General features: G+C 41.3%; 1 protein-coding gene and 1 long non-coding RNA gene across 5 annotated transcripts in view; one reads left to right on the top strand and one right to left on the bottom strand.

Annotated features, from left to right (window-relative positions):
• LOC107970852 (uncharacterized) overlaps nt 1-7,827 on the bottom strand; it is a 75,422-nt gene extending 67,595 nt beyond the window's left edge. The window contains exons 1-2 of the long non-coding RNA XR_001713813.4: nt 7,670-7,827; nt 2,842-2,922 (exon numbers count right to left, since the gene is read on the bottom strand). This is a non-coding gene — a long non-coding RNA (uncharacterized LOC107970852). The remainder of the gene's footprint in view (nt 1-2,841; nt 2,923-7,669) is intronic.
• The window catches only part of LOC104004828 (uncharacterized), a 225,911-nt gene continuing 207,020 nt past the window's right edge, over nt 3,889-22,779 (top strand). For 2 of the 4 annotated variants that reach the window (XM_063809193.1, XM_054675119.2), the window contains exons 1-2: nt 3,889-6,907; nt 7,284-7,388. In XM_063809193.1, coding sequence (XP_063665263.1) covers nt 6,180-6,854 — 675 coding nt within the window. In that variant the 5' untranslated portion in view covers nt 3,889-6,179 and the 3' untranslated portion in view covers nt 6,855-6,907; nt 7,284-7,388. Of the gene's footprint in view, nt 6,908-7,283; nt 7,393-13,020; nt 13,160-22,779 lie in introns of those variants that run through there. The other 2 variants (XM_016942316.3, XM_063809207.1) reach the window with 2 other exon arrangements.

Genomic DNA, 22,779 nt, shown 5'->3' with positions numbered 1-22,779 from the left:
TATCGAGTTCTAATTTGATTGCACTGTGGTCTGAGAGACTGTTTGTTGTGATTTTCGTTCTTTCTCAGTTGCTGAAGAGTGTTTTACTTCCAATTATGTGGTCTATTTTAGAATAAGTGCTATGTGGTGCTGAGAAGAATGTATATTCTGTTGATTTGGGGTGTAGAGTTCTGTAGATTTCTATTAAGTCTGCTTGGTCCAGCGCTGAGATCGAGTTCTGGATATCCTTGTTAATTTTCTGTCTCATTGATCTGTCTAATATTGACAGTGGGGTATTAAAGTCTCCCACTATTACAGTGTGGGAGTCTAGGTCTCTTTGTAGGTCTCTAAGAACTTGCTTTATGAATCTGGGTGCTCCTATATTGGGTGCATATATATTTAGGATAGTTAGTTCTTATTGTTGCATTGATCCCTTTACCATTACATGATGCCCTTCTTTGTCTCTTTTGATCTTTGTTGGTTTAAAGTCTGTTTTGTTAGAGATTAGGATTTCAACTCCTGTTTTTTTGTTTTTTTGTTTTTTGTTTTTTTGCTTTCCATTTGCTTGGTAAACATTCCTCCATCCCTTTATTTTGAGCCTATGTGTGTCTTTGCACATGAGATGGGTCTTCTGAATACAGCACACTGATGGGTCTTGACTCTTTATCCAATTTGCCAGTCTGTGTCTTTTAATTGGGGCATTTAGCCCATTTACATTTAAGGTTAATATTGTTATGTGTGAATTCGATCTGCCATTATGATGCTAGCTGGTTATTTTGCCCGTTAGTTGATGCAGTTTTTTCATAGTGTCGATGGTCTTTACATTTTGGCATGATTTTGCAGTGGCTGGTACCAGTTGTTCCTTTCCATGTTTAGTGCTTCCTTCAGGAGCTCTTGTAAGGCAGGCCTGGTGGTGACAAAACCTCTCAGCATTTGCTTTTCTGTAAAGGATTTTATTTCTCCTTTGCTTATGAAGCTTAGTTTGGCTGGATATGAAATGCTGGGTAGAAAATTCTTTTCTTTAAGAATGTTGAATATTGGCCCCTACTCTCTTCTGGCTTGTAGGGTTTCTGCAGAGAGATCTGCTGTTAGTCTAATGGGCTTCCCTTTGCGGGTAACTTGACCTTTCTCTCTGGCTGCCCTTAACATGTTTTCCTTCATTTCAACCTTGGTGAATGTAATGATTATGTGTCTTGGAGTTGCTCTTTTCGAGGAGTGTCTTTGTGGTGTTCTCTGTATTTCCCGTATTTGAATGTTGGCCTGTCTTGCTAGGTTGGGGAAGTTCTCCTGGATAATATCCTGAAGAGTGTTTTCCAACTTGGTTCCATTCTCCTCATAACTTTCAGAAACACCAGTCAAACATGGATTTGGTCTTTTCACATAGTCCCATATTTCTTGCAGGCTTTTTGCATTTCTTTTCACTCTTTTTTCTCTAATCTTGTCTTTTTGCTTTATTTCATTGAGTTCATCTTCAATCTCTGATATTCTTTCTTCCTCTTGATCGATTTGGATATTGATACTGGTGTATGCTTCACGAAGTTCTCATGCTGTGTTTTTCAGCTCCATCAGGTCATTTATGTTCTTTCCTAAACTGGTTATTCTAGTTAACAATTCATCTAACCTTTTTTCAAGGTTCTTAGCTTCCTTGAATTGGGTTAGAACATGCTCCTTTAGCTCGGAGGAGTTTGTTATTACCTACTTCTGAAGACTACTTCTGTCAATTCATCACTCATTCTCCATCCAGTTTTGTTCCCTTGCAGGTGAGGAGTTGTGATCCTTTGCAGGAGAAGAGGTTTTCTGGTTTTTAGAACTTTCAGCCTTTTTGTGCTGGTTTCTCCCCATCTTCATGGATTTATCTACCTTTGGTCTTTGATGTTGGTAACCTTCAGATGGAGTCTCTGAGTGGATGCCCTTTTTGTTGATGTTGATACACTTCCTTTCTGTTTGTTAGTTTTCCTTCTAACAGTCAGGCCTCTCTGCTGCAGGTCTGTTGGAGCTTGTTGGAGGTCCACTCCAGACCCTGTTTGCCTGGCTATCACCAGTGGAGGCTGAAGAACAGCAAAGACTGCTGCCTGTTCCTCCCTCTGGGAGCTTTGTCCCAGAGGGGCACCCACCAGATGGCAGCCGGAGCTCTCCTGTATGAGGTGTCTGTCAGCCCCTACGGGGAGGCGTCTCCCAGTCAGAATGCACGGGGGTCAGGGACCCACTTGAGGAGGCAGTGTGTCCCTTATCAGAGCTTGAAGGCTGTGCTGGGAGATCCGCTGCTCTCTTCAGAGCTGTCAGGCAGGGACGTTTAAGTCTGCTGAAGCTGCGCCCACAGCCGCCCCTTCACCCAAGTGTCTGTCCCAAGGACTTATAGATGCCTTTTTTTTCAGAGATGTCCAGAGAGGAGGAATCTAGAGAATGCCATAGTCTTAAATAGCATTTTCAGGGTTGACATTGTGCAGTAGCTGAAATTTAGGCAAAAGCTTAAAGGAGGTAAGGGAATTGGTCCTAACCTATTTAGTGGAAGAATGTTCCAGACAGAGAAACATGTGCAAAGTCCCTAGGTAAAAGCTGCCTGGCATGTTCCAAGAACGAGGAAGAGACTGGCATAGCTGGAGGGGAGTGAGTGAGGGCCAGGGAAGTGGAACACGCAGGTGAAGAGGCAGCTGAGTAGCAGATCACCATGGAGGAAACAGGGGCCCACTGCAGGGCTGTGAGGAGTGATGTGATCTGACTGATTATTTTACAGTGCCCTTCTAGCTGCCCTGTAGAAGGTCAAAGGAAGAACTAGGAAGGACCATTGTGGGCTGTTGGAACAATCCTGGCAAGAGACAATGGTGGCTCCGGCTGGCATGGGAGGGTGTGGGAGGGGCTTACCTGATGCTCTGTGATGGTTTATATCTCTCTCATGAGGGTGTGTGCATTTCCTCAACACCTGGCAGCAGCGGAATGTTGGATCTATTTAAGATAAATATTAACAGCCTGATTATTATAGGTGTTATGTTATTATTCCAACAATAACCGGTACCCTAATTCTCTTATTCCAGCTCAGTGTCCAACAATTCTGTCCAGTTCTGACACTAGCCAGAGTTAGCACTGACCCCAGGGGTTAAGGGCTCAGTTCCCCAAGACCACCTCCACTTCAGATGCAGGCCAGAAATGGGGTCCTCAGGCTATTTACACTACTGCCTAGCTCACTAAAAATGTGAGGGTTGGTAGTTTGTTTCAAACTATGACTCCACCACTCCTGTCCCCAGGTTTGAGAATTTTCTAGAATGGCTCATTCCTCAGGAAAGCGCTTTACTTACAGTCACAGTTTATCTTAAAGGATACAGTTTAAGAGCAGCCAAACGGAAGAGATGTACAGGGTAAGGGGTGGGGTGGGGATGGAGGTTCCCTGTCTTCTCTGGGGGCACTAGCACCTCAATGTATTCACCATCCTGGAAGCTCAGCCTCGTTGTTTCAGGGGTTTTACTGAAGTTTCATTACATAGGCATGATTGATGGCAATTGGTGGTGATTGGACTCAGTCTCCAGCCCTTGTCCCCTCCCTGCAGATCAGGGGGTAGGGCTGAGAGTTCAGCCCTCTATTCATGTGGTTGGTTGCCCTGGCCACCAGCTCCCATCTAGAAGCTATGTAAGGGCCATCTAGAGTCACCTCTTAGCATTAACTCAGGTAAGATCAAAAGGGGCTATTTATGAATAATGAAAGAAACTCCTATCACTCAGGAAATTCCAAGAATTTCAGGTGCCTTTTTGCCAGGAATCAAGGGCAAAGACCAAATAGATAAACATTTTGACCCTAACTTTTGAGACAGGGTCATGCCAGAGCTCAAGCGATCCTCCTGCTTCAGCCTCCCAAGTAGCTGGGACTAAGGTGCATGCACTCATACCCGGGTAATTTTTTTTTTCATTTTTTGTAGAGATGGGGTCTCCCTTTGTTGTCCAGGCTGGTCTTAAATTCCTGGCATCAAGGGTTCCTCCAGCATCAGCTTCCCAAACTGTTACAATTACAGGTGTGAGCCACTGCATCTGGCCCAAATATACATTTTTGATGATAACACAATGGGAGTATCGAAAATTCAGATGGGAGAGCAGAGTCCATTGTTCAGAAGAACAGGCAGATCAGTGAAGTCCAAGTGTCTGAAAACCAACGCAGGCAGGGAAGAGTAGGTGGGCAGTTGGAGGGCCAAGAAAACTAGCAGCCTGATGTGGCTGATGAAGGACGGAAGTGGATATGGGCTTTCAGCCATGAGCAGTTGGCAATAACTTAGAAGTGGAGCCTGGGTGTGGAGAAGGAGCAAGTAGATTTGCAATTTTTCAACTTCTCTTACGTTTCAGGAGTTCATCAGTGTAAATAAGTTCATTAATGTCCAGGCATATTCACATGCATAGCTCCATGTCTCGAAATCTTCACTTGCTTGACAAGATCTTAATCCCATGTTTCTCTTGTCTCCTTAAATTCCTCCTCAGCTATTTCTGGGTGTCCTTGGAATGGTGATGTCTCAACATGGGCTTGGGAACACGTTTGCTCCTCTTCTTTCCACTTGAGTCCAGGGGCCTTGCCATGGCCTCTGCACTTGGTGCTCTTTGAAAGACATGATTCCTGTGCACCCAACAGACCCCTGTGAAACAGGAATAAAAATGTCTCATGGGATGTCAGTGAAGATTCAATAAGATAGTGTTTATAAAGCACTGAAGATTAAATAAGAATGTTTGATTCCTACTAAAAGCTCAATTAATGGCTGGTGTTATTATTATTACTGTTCTTATTGTTAGGCATGGTTTTGAATTCCTCACCATCCTAATTGCCACTTAAAAATGAACAACTGTCTTTGTGGATAAAATTTCAGAGACAGCATGGGGACTAACTTTTCCAGAATATGAACCTAGTGCCTCCCACAGTGGTAGAAATTAAAATCCTGTGTGAAAACACAAATATGCCTGGGAGAGTTACTGGTTGTCAAGAAAGTTCTTTAGTTTCCTTTCTGCGTGAAGAAGGAAGCAGGGCTCAAGGGGCCCTACCAAGGCCATGGAGAATGGTAAGTGCTGCTCACAGCCACCCAGTCTGCGTTCTTCTTTCTAAAGGAGGTCTAAAGAGGTGGGAGTAAATCAGTTCAGTTTGTAAACACACACACACACACACACACACACACACACACACACACACACACATGAAAATATGCAAGACGGAATCCCAGGGCCACTTTGGGGTGAGACCTTCCCCATGAGCAGGAAGGATGTTGAGGAACTAGAGCAGAGCCCAGGTGGGAAGAACAACCAACAAGGTCACGTGGCAGCTTGATCTGGCTGGGAACTGAGCTCTGCAGTATGCTTGGGAATATAAACAATGGGGACAGAAAAGAAAAAAAAAAAGATTTCATTAGAAATGTAAAATCAACCAGGAGGGCAGCTCTGTCCTGCTGGCGCATAAAGCCATGGTGGAGGCCCAGGAAAGTTCTGTTGATGGAAAACAGGATCTGGGCATTCGGCAGCAACAGATGACTTAGATATGTTCCCTTGATTTCAGTACTCTCACTTTTATATTGAAATTATGTTATTTCATTTCTCAGCACCTGGTAGAGTGCCTGCACAAGGACTGTGCAGTTAGCATTTGCTGAACTTCACAGAATTGGGGATGGGGTGGAGAAAAGAGCAGAGCCATCACGAGAGGGAGGTAAAATTGAGATAAAGAAGTTTGAGATGCTCTAGACACCCTTTGCCTACTTCACCTTTTTTTCTGGCATTAGCCTTGAGCATTAAGATGCAAAGTAAAAGCGAAGGAAAAGGAAGAGGCCTGGAGTGAGGATAGTGCATGGAGCTCATCCTCATGAAATTCTTCTCTGGTTGCTGTTCCCATGAGGTTACGCGATGCCTGGGCACAGGAACTGAGCTCCTGGGTCCTGATACCGTGTCCAGCCCATAGTGGGGGCTCCCCATTTTATGATAAGAATAAATGAGCACCTCCCAGATCGGTGACTTGCTCCACCCCACAATAACCCCGGGAGGAGGGTGTGGTCAGTCCAGCTGTACAGGTGAGAAAGTGAGCTGGGAGCTGTGACTTAGCCACACCCTCTCAGCAGCAGTTGTGAGAGCTGGGGTCACACAGTTGATTCACTGCCATAGGGGAAAAGTGGAGGAGGGAGAGGGGCAGAGAGCAAAGAACAACTCAGGAAAATGAAGCAAAAGCAGAGGAGAAATTAACTGACTGGAAAAATGACAATAGTTGGAAGACAGACGAAAAAGGGACGAGTGCATCAGAGTGTATTTTGGCACTTATTACTCTATCTCCTTTTTATACTACTTCCCTTTTTCAACTTAATAGTTAAGGCACGTCGGTCTAGTCTTCCCCGAAGGGAGCTTGCCAGGCTCTGCGACAGGCTTGGAAGTTGGAGCCCGGGCCCTGGGTTCTCTCAGCTTCCCGCTCAGGAGGCGGAGTGGGAGGAGCGGGCCTGGCGGCCGTGGGGGCGGGGCTGCTCCACTAACGGTTACTGGTCGCTGCTGCCGCCGCGCTCCTCCCCTGGCTGCGGCAGAGGCGCGCGCCTGCGCCCTGAGGATCCCGCCCTTGGGCCGGCGGGAACCTCGCAGAGCGGCGGGGTGGCCCTGGCGAGGCGCGGGTGTTGGGGGTTCGCTCGAGCCTCACGACGCCCGCGACTGGGGACTCGGAACCTGGGCCAGGCTGGGACGAGGCCGCGCGGGAGGGCGCGCTGGGCGGACGCTGGGGCCGCGGAGCCCAACCGCCCTTGTCCTGGACGCCCCTTCGCGGTCCGCACTGGCGGGTGCCCTCTCCTGAGGGGAACTGAGGCGGGGCGCCTGCCACCATTCGTGATTTTCCGTGACTCACCCTCTCAACAGTGTCCCGTCAGCCCCCGCTTTCTGGAACTACGATGACTTTCCATGGGCATTATAGTCAGAGGAGGTTTTCTGTGAGACATCTGGGAAAGGTGACTCAATGATGACTCATATTGTTCTATTATGTTATACATTTAACTGGGATACTGGTGAATAGCTTTTATATCTTGGAATTTTTTCCCATTTTTGAATCAGAAATTTAGGACCAAGAATCTTCTGTCACAGAACCTATTACTTTAAGGAGTGAACTTATATTAACGGTGCTAAACCGCACATGAACGACTTGGTAGATGAAAACTTTGGAAAATAGGAACATTTCATGTCATCACATGTATCCTCCAGCATTGGGGAAAGTTCAACAGTTGCCTTAAGGCGGGGGTTTAATTGAGGACATTTACTAAAAAGTTACTTATTCTTTTTGAAATTCTCTTCTGATAAACATCTTCCCGGGATAATGAACATCTCCAGGATGTGAGAGGCGAGCGCGTGTCCGGGGAGTGCTTGAGCAACGCAGGATGGCTTCGGTGCTGCGTTCCTTAGACCCGTGCAGACCCTGCTGAGCCCTCAGCATCTGTGAGTGAGTCCCTCAGCGTCACCTTGGCCTCCCGTGTAGCTAGATCAGTCTTCCGACCCCTTGTTCTACTTGCACAGATTTCTGATTAACCTCTTCTGCTCCTCCAGAGATGAGTCAGGGCTCCGTATCAGCCCCCCAAGGCATTTGCTGGCTTCTGACATTTACCTGGAGGACTGTAGGCTGCGAAAGGGCAAAGTTTGGCGTTCTCATCTCTTTTTTTGGTGCCTGCCCCCGGGTCTTGACCTTTCTCTGGAGTCTTCTCTCCTGGTTCTTTACCCACCTCTTTGGTTTCTCCTGTGGTTCTTTGTCAACGTGTCCCCTAGATGTCACACTCTGAGGCTCATTTGTGGCTGAGTCTTGCATTGGAAGTGTTTTTGCAGGTGTCTCTGCGAAGCGTGGATATGGGGTGGTGAAAGTGGCAGTGTGCATAGAGTGTTTGGGATTAGATGGGCAGGTGGAAGGGCGTCTAGGTAGGACCCCTTTGTCCTGGTGTGAGGTAATGAGGTTCTAGAGTGTGCTGTCAAGGTGAAACTAAAAGGAAAGGATAGACAGGAGACTTTGTAAAAGACGAAATTATGGTAGTTTGGTAACAAATGGATGCAGGGACTGGTGGATGGGTGTAGAAGAAGGCAGAAAATCTTGCCAAGGACATTGCAAGTCCTGAATCAGACCAGGAAAATTAAGGTTCAATTAACAGAAATAAGTCCAGAGGGGGAGCTAATTTTGGAGGAAGTGTGGTGATAAATTTGCTTTTCTATATGGTCCAGCTGGTGGAGAGACATCAAGAAGCACTTAGAGAAATACAGGAAATAGAGAGGTGGGTGACCTAAGTCCTACTTCCTATCCTGTCTATGTATATATAACAAAGGCCAAATGAATTCACGTGTTGAGGTCTGCTTTCCTATTTCTAATAGCAATGGCATAAAATGAATTCTAGCCAACTCTAAAGTCACTAGTAGATAGTAATATTCACTAAGTAGCCACAAATCCAGGGCTCTAACTCAAGGGAGAGAGATCAGGACTGGAGATAGAATTTTCACAAGTAACTGATGCATAGCACTTTTCTGTATTTTGGTAAATGTATTGAGAAGATGATTGCAGTTAAGCAGCTAACTGTTCCAGATACTATCCGAGGCGTGAATGATTTGTCCTGGAGTAGGTGTGCTGTGTCACTGTAGCATATCTACTACAACAGACATGATATGTTTCCATACATTATCTCATTTAACACTCAGAAGAACTTCAGGAGTAGTTATTACTAGTCCATTTTGCAGAAGCTTACAGATAAGATTCAGAGATGAAGCATCAGGTCTATCTGATTTAAACCTAGGTCTATCTGATTTCAAAGTCTATGGACTTTTTGTTATTTCATACCATAATCTGTCAGGGTGTGAGTGGGGGATAAAAGAAAGTTAAACAAAACTCTTGGAAACAGAGAGGAAGGGCTTAAACCATTAAAATTAACTTCAGAAGTCAAGAATGAAGCTCGGGCAGAAAACAAGTAGAGGGCGTGGTTCTGTCCCGATTTACAGAGGATGGGTTTGTGACCTTTCTGATGCATTAACTTAGTAATGCTAAGGTGTGCCATCCAAAACGATCACCTGTATATAAGCCACTCTTTCACAGAGGTGGGGTTTTCTTTTCTTTTTTAATTCCCATGCTGCTCAAAACCTTTTAGATTTGAATTATTGGGAAGAATATCTCAGGGTAGGCAGGAAGCCAAAGGGGTTGAGAGCTGCTTGTCACTTGCTGGTTTTGCTTGGTATGGGCTGGGTCAGCAGTAGGGACTTCCTTAGTCCTCAGTCTTTCTAGGTTAACTACCACCCTCTTGGTCCTTGTTTCTGTTTTGCTTTTCCTGGCTTGGACATGGAATTTGTAAGTGCCACACATTATTTCCTGTCCCATGACCATACTGAAGCTATAAATTATAGTTTTGTTTCTTCCTGATCCTTTTCCTTCAACACCAAATGTGTTTGTCCCTCAAACCAGGAAGTTGGAAATGTTATTTAACTTTCCTGCATTTTAATTGGTCACAAATCTCTCCCCTTACACACACGCCCCCAACTTTTGAGAAGTCTTGAGAATCTCCTTAATGTCCTTGACAGTTGATCAATGAAAGACATGTTGGGAGATCCAGATTGCAATTAATATTGTATTATTTGCTTAAGAATTTGAAGAGTTATTGCTTCGTAGTAAATGAAGATGAGCACATTGAGGTTTATAAGGGAGGTTGAGGTTCACTTGGCCAGAGATTCAGATGTTCACTTTATTTTATAATCATCCTTTTTAAAAAACAAAATAGACTGACATGGGCAACTTTGTCAAGATTTCATATGGCACATTGCATGTAGGGATAAACAGTACCAACATTACTTTGCTTGGAGTGCTTTAGGATCCAGGAATGGGGAAGCCTAAGCAAAACCCCCAAATCTTGGCAAGCTCAGGAAGAGGGAGAAGGTAGCACTGCTGGGGTGATCTGTGCTGCTTGAATGCTCTTTTGCAGAATCACTTCCCTGTAGATAGGCCACAGATTACAGTTTACCAAAAGCATTGACTGTCAGACCCACATAGCTGGTTTCCATTAACATGGTTTTGCTCTGGGTCTTCTTCAAGTCCTCTTTTTTTGTTTGTTTGTTTTTTCTTTTTTCTTTTTTTTGAGACGGAGTTTCGCTCTTGTTGCTCAGGCTGGAGTGCAATGGCGTGATCTTGGCTCACTGCAACTTCTGCCTTCAGGGTTCAAGCGATTCTCCTGCCTCAGCCTCCCGAGTACCTGGGATTACAGGCGCCTGCCAGCACGCCTGGCTAATTTTGTATTTTTAGTAGAGATGGGATTTCACCACGTTGGCCAGGCTGGTCTCGAACTCTTGACCACAGGTCATCCACCTGCCTCGGCCTCCCAAAGTGCTGGGATTACAGGCATGAACCACCATGCCCGGCCTGAAGTCCTCTTTTAAACGTGGAAACTTCTTCCTGCATTACACAGTTCTTTTCTCACCCTCTTCCTGCCTCCCTTCCTTTCACTATACCTTAGCTATACTGAATTGGGCATATAATTCTTAGCTCATGCATGGCTTTCTTTTAATAATTAATTAGCTAAACAATAGCATGGTCATATATGATGATATCACCCAACCAGAGAATAACAACATTGTCCGTATTTACCTCTGTACATTTTCTCTGCAGCCTGTATGCCTGTCTCTCTTACCTCTTTGTGCTGATTGTTCTGTTGCCTTTTTTGTAGTTTTCATAGTTTTGTCAGTGTGCATGTATTTATATGTTTATGTATGTATGTATATGTGTTGTTTGTGTATATATGTTCACATGTATGTGTAGCCTAAATATAGCACCTAAACAATATTCTATTTACTTTTAGTCATTTATGAACTTCCTAAGAAGCTTATTATTCTGTATAGAGCAACTTGGAGCTAGCTTATTTCACTCAGTAGTATGTTATTAATATCCAACTGTGTGTACAGTTTAATTTGTTTTTCCTTGCTGCCTATTATTCCACTTGATTATGTCACATAATTTGGGTCATTTGTAAATTTTTGTTGTGAGCAACAGTCCTCATATGAATCTTCTTATCCATGTTTGTGAAGCACCGGTGCAAGGCATCAACTAGTTCTAAGAGGCTTGCTTTAAAATTTAGTGGGAATATGTACAAGAAAATGAGAACTGGCCAGGAGCGGTGGCTTATGCCTGTAATCCCAGCACTTTGGGAGGCCAAGGCAGGTGGATCATGAGGGCAGGAGATCAAGACAATCCTGGCCAACATGGTGAAACCCTGTCTCTACTAAAAATACAAAAATTAGCTGGGTGTGGTGGCGGGTGTCTGTAGTCCCAGCTACTCAGGAGGCTGAGGCAGGAGAATTGCTTGAACCCAGGAAATGGAGGTTGCAGTGAGCCAAGATTGCGCCACTGCACTCCAGCCTGGCAATAGAGCAAGACTCCGTCTCAAAAAAAAAAAAAAAAAGTGAGAACTGTAGCAGCGTGCTCAGATGTGTGATTCAGAAGTGAAGCTAGAATGAAGATGATGTAGAGAAAGCAAGGAGGCCAGATGGGAGATTGTTATAAAGCCAGGAGATGTTGAGAGTTAGTATGATTGGAAATGGAGAAGAGCAAGTTAGATTTGAGGGAGATTGGAGGATGGACATGCTGGGGCCTAGAGGTTAATGGCACATGTGACTGAGAGAGAGAGAAAGACAGACATTTTCCCCATGCTTTCCAGCTGCAGTGCCTAGGTAGATGGTGATGCTATTAAATGAGCTACAGAATAGAGATGAGAGATAAGTATTGGAAGGGAGCCAACCTTGGAGGGGATTAGTGTGAGTTGGGTGGTAGTTGGAAATGTAGAATTTTTGGAATGGTGAAGGATGTCCTTTACACCCTGTCAAGGAAGTGCAGGTTAGAAAGGTGGTCCTTCAGGTGAGATTTTGAGTCATGTTCTGCAGACTGTTGACCTGTAAGAGGTCAGCCCATAGGAACACACAGGAATGGACACTGATGGGGAGAAGGTCGATCTGGCTTATTGACCATAGTTTTCAAAGAAGGCACTCGATTGCCTGCTCCTATGCATCACAGTGACACCTGTGGTACCCTGCCTTTATGTGAAACAGAAAAATCTCCAAAGGAAAGCAGACATCAAGGTCTTTTTCTGGAAAGTCATTTCAGGGAAGTTATAGACCAAAGCAGCTCAGAGATGGGAAGCCTCATTTGTCCCTTTCTTCCACATTACTCCCCTTTTAAAATAGCCACCTCTGTGGCAGTGTATTCCAAAGTATACATCTAGTAATGCCTTCCTACAGGATGATCTTTGAAAATAAATAAAAAAAAAAAGCTGCTAAAATGTGGGAAATACTATTTAGTATAATCCTTTCCAAGAAAGTTACTATACATATTAATATGTTAAATGTCTTAAAAACTAAATTATTCCACCACTTTTTTTGTTCTCTAATATCTGTAGAGGTCTCAGAGAAAGCTCTGTTATGAGTGATATACTTTAGAAGTGGAAAGAATGGTTTGTTTATGTTAATTATCCTGATTCATCATTAAAATTTAAATTATGTTAAAATTGTGTATTTTTATCTATTTGTAATTATTTAAGAAAAAATCTTTGATCTTTCCATTAAAAAATATTTTTGGATGGGCTGGGTGCGGTGACTCATGCCTGTAATCCCAGCACTTTGGGAGGCCGAGGCGGGCGGATCACGAAGTCAGGAGATCGAGACCATCCTGGCTAACAGGGTGAAACCCCGTCTCTACCAAAAATACAAAAAATAGCCAGGCGTGGTGGCGGGCGCCTGTAGTCCCAGCTACTCAGGAGGCTGAGACAGGAGAATGGCGTGAACCCGGGAGGCGGAGCTTGCAGTGAGCCGAGATCGTGCCACTGCACTCCAGCCTGGGTGACAGAGCGAGACTCCGTCTCAAAAACAAACAAACAAACAAACAAAAAACATTTGGACTAAATTTCTGTTCTCTGGAATATTTGCTTCTCCTGAGCAAGTTTCTTCCCAGTAAGAACAGTTAATAAGCATTACTTCTTGAGTGAAAAGAATTTTGAGGTAAAGTTTTGAATTGACAGTATTAGGGACAATATTATTTTTTATACATTTTCCTTTCTTTTTCTTTCAGTTATCTGGATTAGAGATCTGATTTCCAAAAGTTGTCATGTTTTTGTAAACCTTCAACCAAAAGGCTTAAAAGGAGAAGGTATAATTTTAACTTTACCAGGAGTATATGCTGTATTTACTTGCATAAAGACAGAAAACAGCCCTGGTTTCTCTGTGTCACTTGTTGTTGTTTATAAGCTTTGGCTGGAGGGGAGCAATGTCAAGGTGCATGGCAGCTGGTGTTAGAGCCGCTGTTCAGTGAGCTATCCCAGAATGCAGGGATGTATTTAGTTTTTCATGACTGGGTCAGGTGGAGCAGGCATGCTTCTCAGAACTTGATGAAAGTTTGGAATACCCAGAAACTGAGCTCACCATCTGCCAGAGATATGTCTACCTTATCTCTGATTTTTATGCCCCTTCAACATGTCTAAAACTCTTTGATATCAGAGAGGCCAATGGAATCAATGTGTAATTCCTCACTGTTATTTATGGACTACTGAGGACAGCCACAAGCTTTTCTAGGATCCTGGTGCTCTGCTTAAAAATAAAAAAAAATTAATATGATTTAAAATAAAGGCAACAACAACAGTGGCCTTTGGGCCCTCCCATAAGTACAGATAACAAGTAGTTGGGTAGAGTGACCATAATAAATACCCATCTCACTAAGCCTTAGTATTCATCTTGCTACACTTTGACACAGAAGTTCTAGCATCTCATACTCATTTACTATAGGCCTCCTTTAAGTCCAGATTTCAATTAGTCAACATAGAAGACTATGAATGCTCTTTCCAGACACTTAAACCAACATATTAAGTTATAAATCCTTCAGGAGTATACCCATGGTAATGAATATTACCATATTTAGTCTTATATTACATCTTCTTTTGTCTAAAAGCCATAGAATGTACATCCATAGTTGTTCCTCGGACTTATGCCAAGAAAAATGTCAAGACCTACAGCTCTCTTAGTACATGAGCCATATTCCTCAGTGCATGTTCTCTACTTCTCCTTCTCTGCGAAGCTGGATCTCAATCTCCTATGCTTTAGAGGAAGTGAAAGATGCTGGCAAACATGCGAATAACTTACCCAGTTGAAGCCGACAAAAAGACTTACGTATAGAGTTGCTGATTGTCTCAAATCAGGGTGGGGGGTATGAAATTCTTACACCCAAAAGTAATGTTCAGTGTTTTCAGTTTCAAAGTTGCCACTCTTGTCTTTGTTTATACAACTGTCTGCAACCCATTTCTCGGGATCACACTCCTCCCAATCCATGTCTTTCCTGTAGCACAAGAGAACTTAGATGGTCACATATTCAATTGGTAATGTAACTCTGTATCCTTCCAAATTAATCTAGGCTTATCAGTCTACAGTTATTATAAACTTATAAAGGCGAGCAAACCAATTCAGGAACCCATTTTGATGTGTTGTTTTGTGAGGTTCTTAGGGTCTCTATTGGAGAATTAATTGGGAGCTGGTAGAAAACAGATGGCCTGGGCAAAGGAGTTGAGAGGAGATTTTAATTAAAGAACTATTTACACATGGTTATTAAGGTTAAGAGATCCAACAAGCAATAATGTCACATAATAGAATTAACAAGATGAAATCTGAATGGGTAAGAAGAAAGAGTGGTTTTATTGACTGACAATGGTAGCTGTGAACTTAGGCAAAGGAAGAGGGCAATTGCCAGACCATAGGCTGGCAGGAAGAAGTAGAGTTAAATACTCTGACCTCTCCTTCCACCCTCCAATATTCTGATGATATATGAAAAACAGCAACAACAAGACAACTTTGTGGTGGGGGAACAAAGAAAAAGCATCGGTTATTACCCAACAACTTTAACTCAAAATGTGATTGCTTTATTCTGATAGATACAGTTCCCAGAGATACTCTCTTGAGGTAGTCTAGTTTCTCTCATTTGACACTCACTTGGCCTCCCAGTGAGAGTTCTTAAAAATTATAATAGGGGTATGTGAAAGGCACAGGGGCTGAGCAATGGTTTAAATAGTATCTCACAGAATACAAAAGACCGGGGAAGAGGGATTTGAAAGCAGCTTTGTTTTCTTTACTTGGCAACTTCCTGGAGCTTGGATCCCTGCCAGTTAAACCTCTGCTCTGGGTGTGCCAGGGGACTTGTTAGAGTGCTACAATATACCAGTTAAAAAGTTTTAATTAAATAGAGGAAACGACAAGCACTGGCACCTGCAGTTGGGATCCCAGGAGGAGAAGAACTTGTTATAATATCCTTTGGGTTTCTAACTTAGCTCTCCCTGGCATTCTGGACAGTAATGAAGCCCCAAGTTCATTCAAAGGCATCTTGGCAACAGTGAAATCAGACAAATTTTGACAAAAAGTTGAAGGTTTCACCTGGGACCAGATGCAATTCTCATACAAAGTGCTGGACTATCTGCTTATTATTAAACACACTGTGTCTGTATTTGTGAATAGGAAGACAATAGTGTGTTCCATTAATTTGAGGTAGAACAGCAAAATGAGTCCCCCTTGAAGCTTTGGGCTCATTTAACAACCATGCTTATGTTCCATGACGTTTATCTGCGTATGATTGTTATTCACTGGAATAAACTGATCATTCCGAGAATAGTCCTAGTTCCCTCATATGACTACCAATTTCAGTATTTGGAAAACAATCCAGATTCATAACTGGAATCTTTCTTTTAGTATTGTGACTGTGTCTCAGCATTTATAATAAAATTGTCACTGCACTAAAAATACCATTAATAATAAATTAAAGTGTGGAAAGACATGATATTCAGCTCTCTTCAAAAGTAGCTATTTGGTTATTTAAAGTTAGCTCATACGTTTTATGTATTTATAAAGCTCAAGAACTTGGGCTAGATTCTTAACAAAAAAGTTTTCAATTTGTTAAAAGGTTCAGTCAAGTCAGTGAAAAACATAAAAATCCTAGGATAGATTGAATTGACTTAATCTATCAAATTATTTCTATCAGTTAAAGTGTTTTAATTTCTGCCCTCGTGTAGAGAAAAGTATTGATTAAACAAGAAAACTTCTTGAGTAACACAAACTCCATTGGTTTTGTTGATGCAGAAAGCAAAACTGTAAAATATTTGAAGAGGTTTATTTTGAGCCCAGTGTGAATGACCATGGCCCATGACACAGCCTTAGGAGGTCCTGAGAACATGTGCCCAGGTAGCTGGGTTATAGCTCGCTTTTACACATTTTAGGGAGACAGATGCCCAGGTAGCTGGGTTACAGCTCGCTTTTACATATTTTAGGGAGACAGGTGCCCAGGTAGCTGGGTTACAGCTCGCTTTTACACATTTTAGGGAGACAGATGCCCAGGTAGCTGGGTTACAGCTCGCTTTTACATATTTTAGGGAGACAGGTGCCCAGGTAGCTGGGTTACAGCTCGCTTTTACACATTTTAGAGAGACAGGTGCCCAGGTAGCTGGGTTACAGCTCGCTTTTACACATTTTAGGGAGACAGGTGCCCATGGTAGCTGGGTTACACCTCCCTTTTATACATTTTAGGGAGACAGCTTCCCAAGGTATCTGGGTTACAGCTCACTTTTACACATTTTAGGGAGACAGGTTCCCAAGGTAGCTGGGTTACAGCTTGCTTTTACACATTTTAGGGAGACAGGTTCCCAAGGTAGCTGGGTTACAGCTTGCTTCTGTACACTTTAGGGAGACAGGAGTTACAGGCAGACATAAATCAATACATGTAAAGTGTACACTGGTTCGGCCCTGAAAGGTGAGACATCTAGAAGGTAGGGTGTGGGAGAGGGCTTTTCAGGTCCTGGGTGAATTCAAAGATTTCCAAAGACTGGCAATGGGTTGAAAAAGTTAAGTTTTGCCTGAGAAGAGTTGAAGTCAGCATAAAGAAATGCTTGAGTCAAGATGAGGGGGATAGTGGAAGCCAAGGTTCTTGTTATGTCCGTGAAGCCTGTAAGTAACAGGCTTCAGAGAGAATGGATGGTAAATGTATCTTATCAGATCTTAAAAAAATCTGGAAAAGACCTGGTAAGGGAAGGAGATTCCCTGCAGAATACAAATTCCTCTTACAAGAGAGGGCTTTGCAGGGACATTTCAAAATATGTCAAAGAGAATATATTTTGGGACAAAATACTTTGATTTCCTTCAAGGCCTGCTCTCTATCATGTGATCCCATACCAGAGTCAGGTCAGAGTTGGGTATCTCACTGCTACAAAGAATCTGTTTTGTCAGCCTTATGATCTCTATTTTAATGTTAATGCTGGTCCCTTGTGCCTAAACTCCACAGGGATGAGGGTATGTGTGACCCGCCTTTTCCATTATGGCCTGAGCTATTTTTTCAGGTTTCTTGGGATCCCCTTGGTTAAGAGGAGGGTCCATTCAGTCACTTGGGGCACTCAGAATTTTATTTGTGCGTTACATTATCTCTCTTTCTTGCTGGCTTACATTATATTTCTTTCCTGCTACTTCAATGAGTATGCTCCTAACCTCAGTTACTTTTTATCATTTTCTACTCAGTGTCCCACCTTCCCGACTGCTTAAAGATGTCTTTTGGATTGAAATATATCTTGGGCCTCCCACAATCTTCTCACCTCATTTTTTTCATTGTGCCCATTTAAAAGACTATTTCATTCCCACACATGTTTAACTTATTGTTGTTGTTATTATATCATATATAACAGATGCTAATACTAATTTAAATATTTAGGTTTTAGGGGATGGATACTGAAGGGGAGATTTTTATCAAAGATTATAAAATTTCAGTGAGACAGGAAAAATAAGCTTTAATGATCTATTGCACTGAATGATGACTATAATAAATAATTATGCATTATATATTTAAAAATTGCTAAAGAAAATAGATTTTAAACGTTTCCAACACAAAATAGAAGTGTATGAGGTGATAGATTTGTTAATTACCATGATTTAATCATTCCACAATGTAAACATGTATTAAAATATCACATTGTGCTCCATCAATATATACAATTCTTATTTTTCAATTAAAAATATAATAAAATAAATTAACTGCAGACAGCAGTTTGACTCCTGTTTATTAAGCCCCTTTTACATAGGCCAGAAGCCCACCACCTACTCTAGCTTCACACCAAGTGTCCTGCTTTAGTCTTCGTCTCTCACATGGCCCCTTTATTCACCTTTATGTATGGGAATGTGCCTGCCTCTAGTGAAAGAGCCAGCAAATTTATAGTTCACCTCTACCTACTTTGTCATATTTTACCTGTTCCAGGTCTGCAGAGAGAGGAGTATTTTTGTCGTAGTAAACCTTTGTATTAATACCTAAATACACATAGATTTGAGAAGAACATTATTTTTCTTAGGTAGGTGTCCATAGACAGAGCTGAGATTTCTGTGCAATTGACCTCAATTTATAACTTCAGTTTTCCTGTGACACCTACAGCGATGTGTCCTTATGATCTTTTTGCTTGTTTTGGACCCCACAAGTGAGGTCTTAAATTTATTATCATAAAGTAATATTTTATTGCTCTTTTAGATAGCTATCTGTGGATTTGATATTGTTTGGACCTGGGTCCCCACCCAAATTTCATTTCAAATTGTAATCCCCTGTGTTGGAGGTGGTGCCTGGAGGGAGGTGATTGGATTATGGGGCTAGATTTCTCATGAATAGTTTACCATCATCCTCTTGGGGCTGTTCTTGTGATACTGAGTGAGTTCTCTTGAGATCTGGTTGTTTAAAAGTGTATAGCCCCTCCCCACTCTCTCTCTGTTGCTCCTGCTCCCAACATGTGAGATGCCTCGCTCCCTCTTTGATTTCTGCCCTGATTGGAAGCTTCCTGAGGCCTCCCCAGGAGCCTGGAAGATACCAGAATCACACTTCCTGCACAGCCCATAGAACCTTAGGACAATTAAACTTCTTTTCTTTATAAATTACACTGTCCAGGTATTTTTTTATAGCAATGTAAGAATGGACTAATACAGGCTTCATTATGGAAGCGATCACCTCTTTATATAGTCATTGGACTGCTGTGATTAGAAAATTCACAGCAATGAGTTGGTCTCATTTTGTATATATTTTATTGAGTGTTTGCCATATTTAGGTTACCTCTGGGATGGGGTGCAATTCTCATACACAATATACAGACCGTTTACTTATTAGAAGGATGTCTGTGTTTGTATCAGGAGTGGGAGGACAGTGGTGAACTCATTAATGTGATTCAGTAGAACATCAAAATGAGATCTTCATTGTGGCTTTGGAATACATTTTTGACACTTTTAAAATTAAAATTATTTTAATTCATATTATGAAATATATTGTACACAATAAAATCCATCTAATTAATATTTACAAATTTAAAATAAAATAACCTGTAATTACTACACATAGAAGAAATATATATCAACAATTTATTTGAGCTCCTGGTGTTCTCCTCCCATCTTCTCTGGAGAGCCACAACATTCTTAATTTTGTTTTGTAAATCATTTATCTTTACACTTTTATCATAAATGCCCATATCTTCAAATATTTGTGTGCATGTCTCTTGAGCTTTATATTGACAGAATCATATCAAAAGCATTTTGTTTGTTTGCACTTAACATTTTGCTTGGGAGATTCATTCATGCAAGTACTGATGATTAAGACATTTTAAAAATATATAACTGTTACATAGCATTTCACTGTTTAAAAATAACTATTTGTATTTTCTGTCCTCCAGTTTTCTGCTATCTAGAAAAGGCTCTTTGTTAAGACTTTTATTCTAAGGCAGATGGGAAGTCAATATAGGGTCTTGTGCAGAGAAGAAGTACACATATTATTTTTGCTACTCTGTAGGGAGTAGGTTGCTGAGGGTCAAGGGTAGAAGCAGCAAGATTACATAAACATTTCATAAATACACGAAGAATAAGTGGCCCAAAGCAGGTAGGTAGCAGTGAAGATGGTGAGAAGCGGCCGGATTCTGGATGTCTTTGGAGGTAGAGCCAACAGAAATATTGTAGACTGGCTGTAGCGTGTGTACAGAAGACAGCACTCATGGGTGACCCCAAGGCTTTGGGCCAGAGGTATTAAGGGGTACCATTGTGATCAGAAGTGGGAGGCAAAGATGTGCCTGGAACAGATATGGGATAGGGAAATATCAGAATACTGTACATCTGAGATGTCTAAAAGCCATTCAAGTGGAAAGGTCATGTGGGTAATTGGATGTGGAACTGAATCAGTAAGTAAATATATACACAATCTTTAGGAATCATTAAGACAAAGGAAAATAACCCAACAGAAAAAAAATGTCTGCAAAAGGCCTGAACAGATAGTTAACAGAGTAGAAAGTATGGATGATCAATAAACATATCAAATGATACTGCATATGGATAATAATCATGGAAATTAAAATAAAACCATTAGGTTGTACTCCATACTTGCTATTTTTCAGCGAATATTTAAATGAGTGAACATACTATGTTTGAATGAGGATATGGAGTGAAACGAACTCTGATGCATTAGCAATGGAAATGTGAATTTGTGTATCTCTTTGAAAAACAACCCGCATTTACCTAGTAAATATTCTAAGATCCATTTTTTTCTGTCCTAGACAGAAAGTCAAGGGCCTCAAAAAGGCTGCTCCAGGACCCTTTTAAGTCTAGTTTCCAGTCATATTTTGCTGTTATCTCTCACTGATCTCATCTTCCCATTCTCCATTCCAACCACACAGGCATCTATGCTGTTCTAGAATATATACTCCACAGTTCTGCTTCAGAGTTGGCATGCTAGGAATTTTCTTTTATTAGACTCTCTTCTCCAAAGTATCTATGAGACTCACTTTCTTATTGTTTTACCAATCTGTGCTCAAAAGTTACTTACTCAAGGCCCAGCCTGAGCTCTCTACTGTTACCCACCAGTATTATTGATCTGCCCGAGTTCGCTCTTTTTCCTCTTTACTATGATGCTGATGACCTTCCATCATGCTATGTAATTTACTTATTTATTATGATTATTTTCAGTATCTGCTCTCTCCCCACCCCTTCCCCGCACACATACACTCTTATCCTAAAGTATAATTTGCTCATAAGCAGGGATTTTTTTTATTATTATATTTTAAGTTCTAGGCTACATGTGCACAACGTGCAGGTTTGTTACATATGTATACATGTGCCATGTTGGTGTGCTGCACCCATTAATTTGTCATTTACATTAGGTATATCTTCTAATGCTATCCCTCCCCCCTCCCCCCACCCCACAACGGGCCCTGGTGTGTGATATTCCCCTTCCTGTGTCCAAGTGATCTCATTGTTCAATTCCCACCTATGAGTGAGAACATGCGGTGTATGGTTTTCTGTCCTTGCCATAGTTTGCTGAGAATGATGGTTTCCAGCTTCATCCATGTCCCTACAAAGGACATGAACTCATCCTTTTTTTACGGCTGCATAGTATTCCATGGTGTATATGTGCCACATTTTCTTAATCCAGTCTATCATTGATGGACATTTGGGTTGGTTCCAAGTCTTTGCTATTGTGAATAGTGCCACAGTAAACATACGTGTGCATGTGTCTTTATAGCAGCATGATTTATAATCCTTTGGGTATATAACCAGTAATGCGATGGCTGGGTCAAATGGTATTTCTAGTTCTGGATCCCATAAGCAGGGATTTTTTTTTTTTTTGTTATTTCCTGATGTATCTCAAGTGCCTAGAGCATTGTCTGGTACATGGCACATAAAGTTAGCTAGGTAGATGCTAGTTGAAGGATGAATGATAACCAGTTACATGCAGCAGCATGCACTCATGTGTGTGGTGATGAATATCAGAGCCTCTCAACATTTAATGACTCTCATTAATTTTTTTTGAGCAAATAATTTGAGCTTTCGGTTTCCTTACCTTAAAAAATGAAGATAAAATAAATCATACCAGTGTTGCCCTTTAGTAGATGAAAATATAATACTTTGGATTTTGTAAGAGACCTTTTTTATTATTTGGGGAAGGTTTTAGAATTTTCTCTTTGTCTTTGATATTAAACTTCACAAATATGTCTATGTTTAGATTTTTCCTAATATATCATGTTAAATTTTTAAGGGGGGACTATAATCCTGCTTCACATAAGGAAAACACTTGTTTCTTCAAATATATACTCTCATATGTATACTTATTTATTTCATTCTGGTGATGCTATTATGTTGAAGTCTTATCTGGATTTTCTCTGAGACAATTCTTCTACATTCATCAGAGTAATCAATAACTAGTTATGTCAGATGTGTTAATTAAAACATTTTTTAGTGTTTTTTCTAGATATTTATATTTGTACTTATTATTCCTACTTACTTCTCTTTATATTTTTCTCCTTTATGTTAACTATGAAGTCCTCATTTGGGGGTTATATATTTATTTTAAATTTTACTGTATGAGAAATTAATAATTTTTTTTATCTGACAACATACTTTCATTTTGCTTGTTTCATTTTACTTTATTTAAGGAGTTTGTTTTTCTCAGACAGCTCATATTTCCCTAGACATATTATCTACCTTTTCTTTAAATGTATTTTTGTGACAAGTATTGAATCCAGGCCCCAATTTTTGCCCCTTCTATAAATATACTTGTGGCTATATCCTACAATTTTGAAAAGTAGTTTCCTCTTATTAAACAATTTTTATTTCCTGATCTCTCTATCTCTATTTCTTTCATCAATGGAGTGAGATCACAGTCTCTCTTTTATATTGTCCTAATACCATAGCAAATTAGAAAGCCATTTTACAGTTTCTAAATACATAATTCTTATTTAGGTTGTTTTTCTTTTGGTAAATAGTCTATTTAATTTATTTATGGTGTCCTAATGGAAAGTCACTTAAT

The sequence above is a fragment of the Pan troglodytes genome, chromosome 1 (genome assembly GCF_028858775.2).
Source record: "Pan troglodytes isolate AG18354 chromosome 1, NHGRI_mPanTro3-v2.0_pri, whole genome shotgun sequence".
NCBI lineage: Eukaryota > Metazoa > Chordata > Mammalia > Primates > Hominidae > Pan > Pan troglodytes.
Note: the sequence above shows the minus strand (reverse complement) of the source record. Positions and strands in the feature narration are given on the sequence as shown.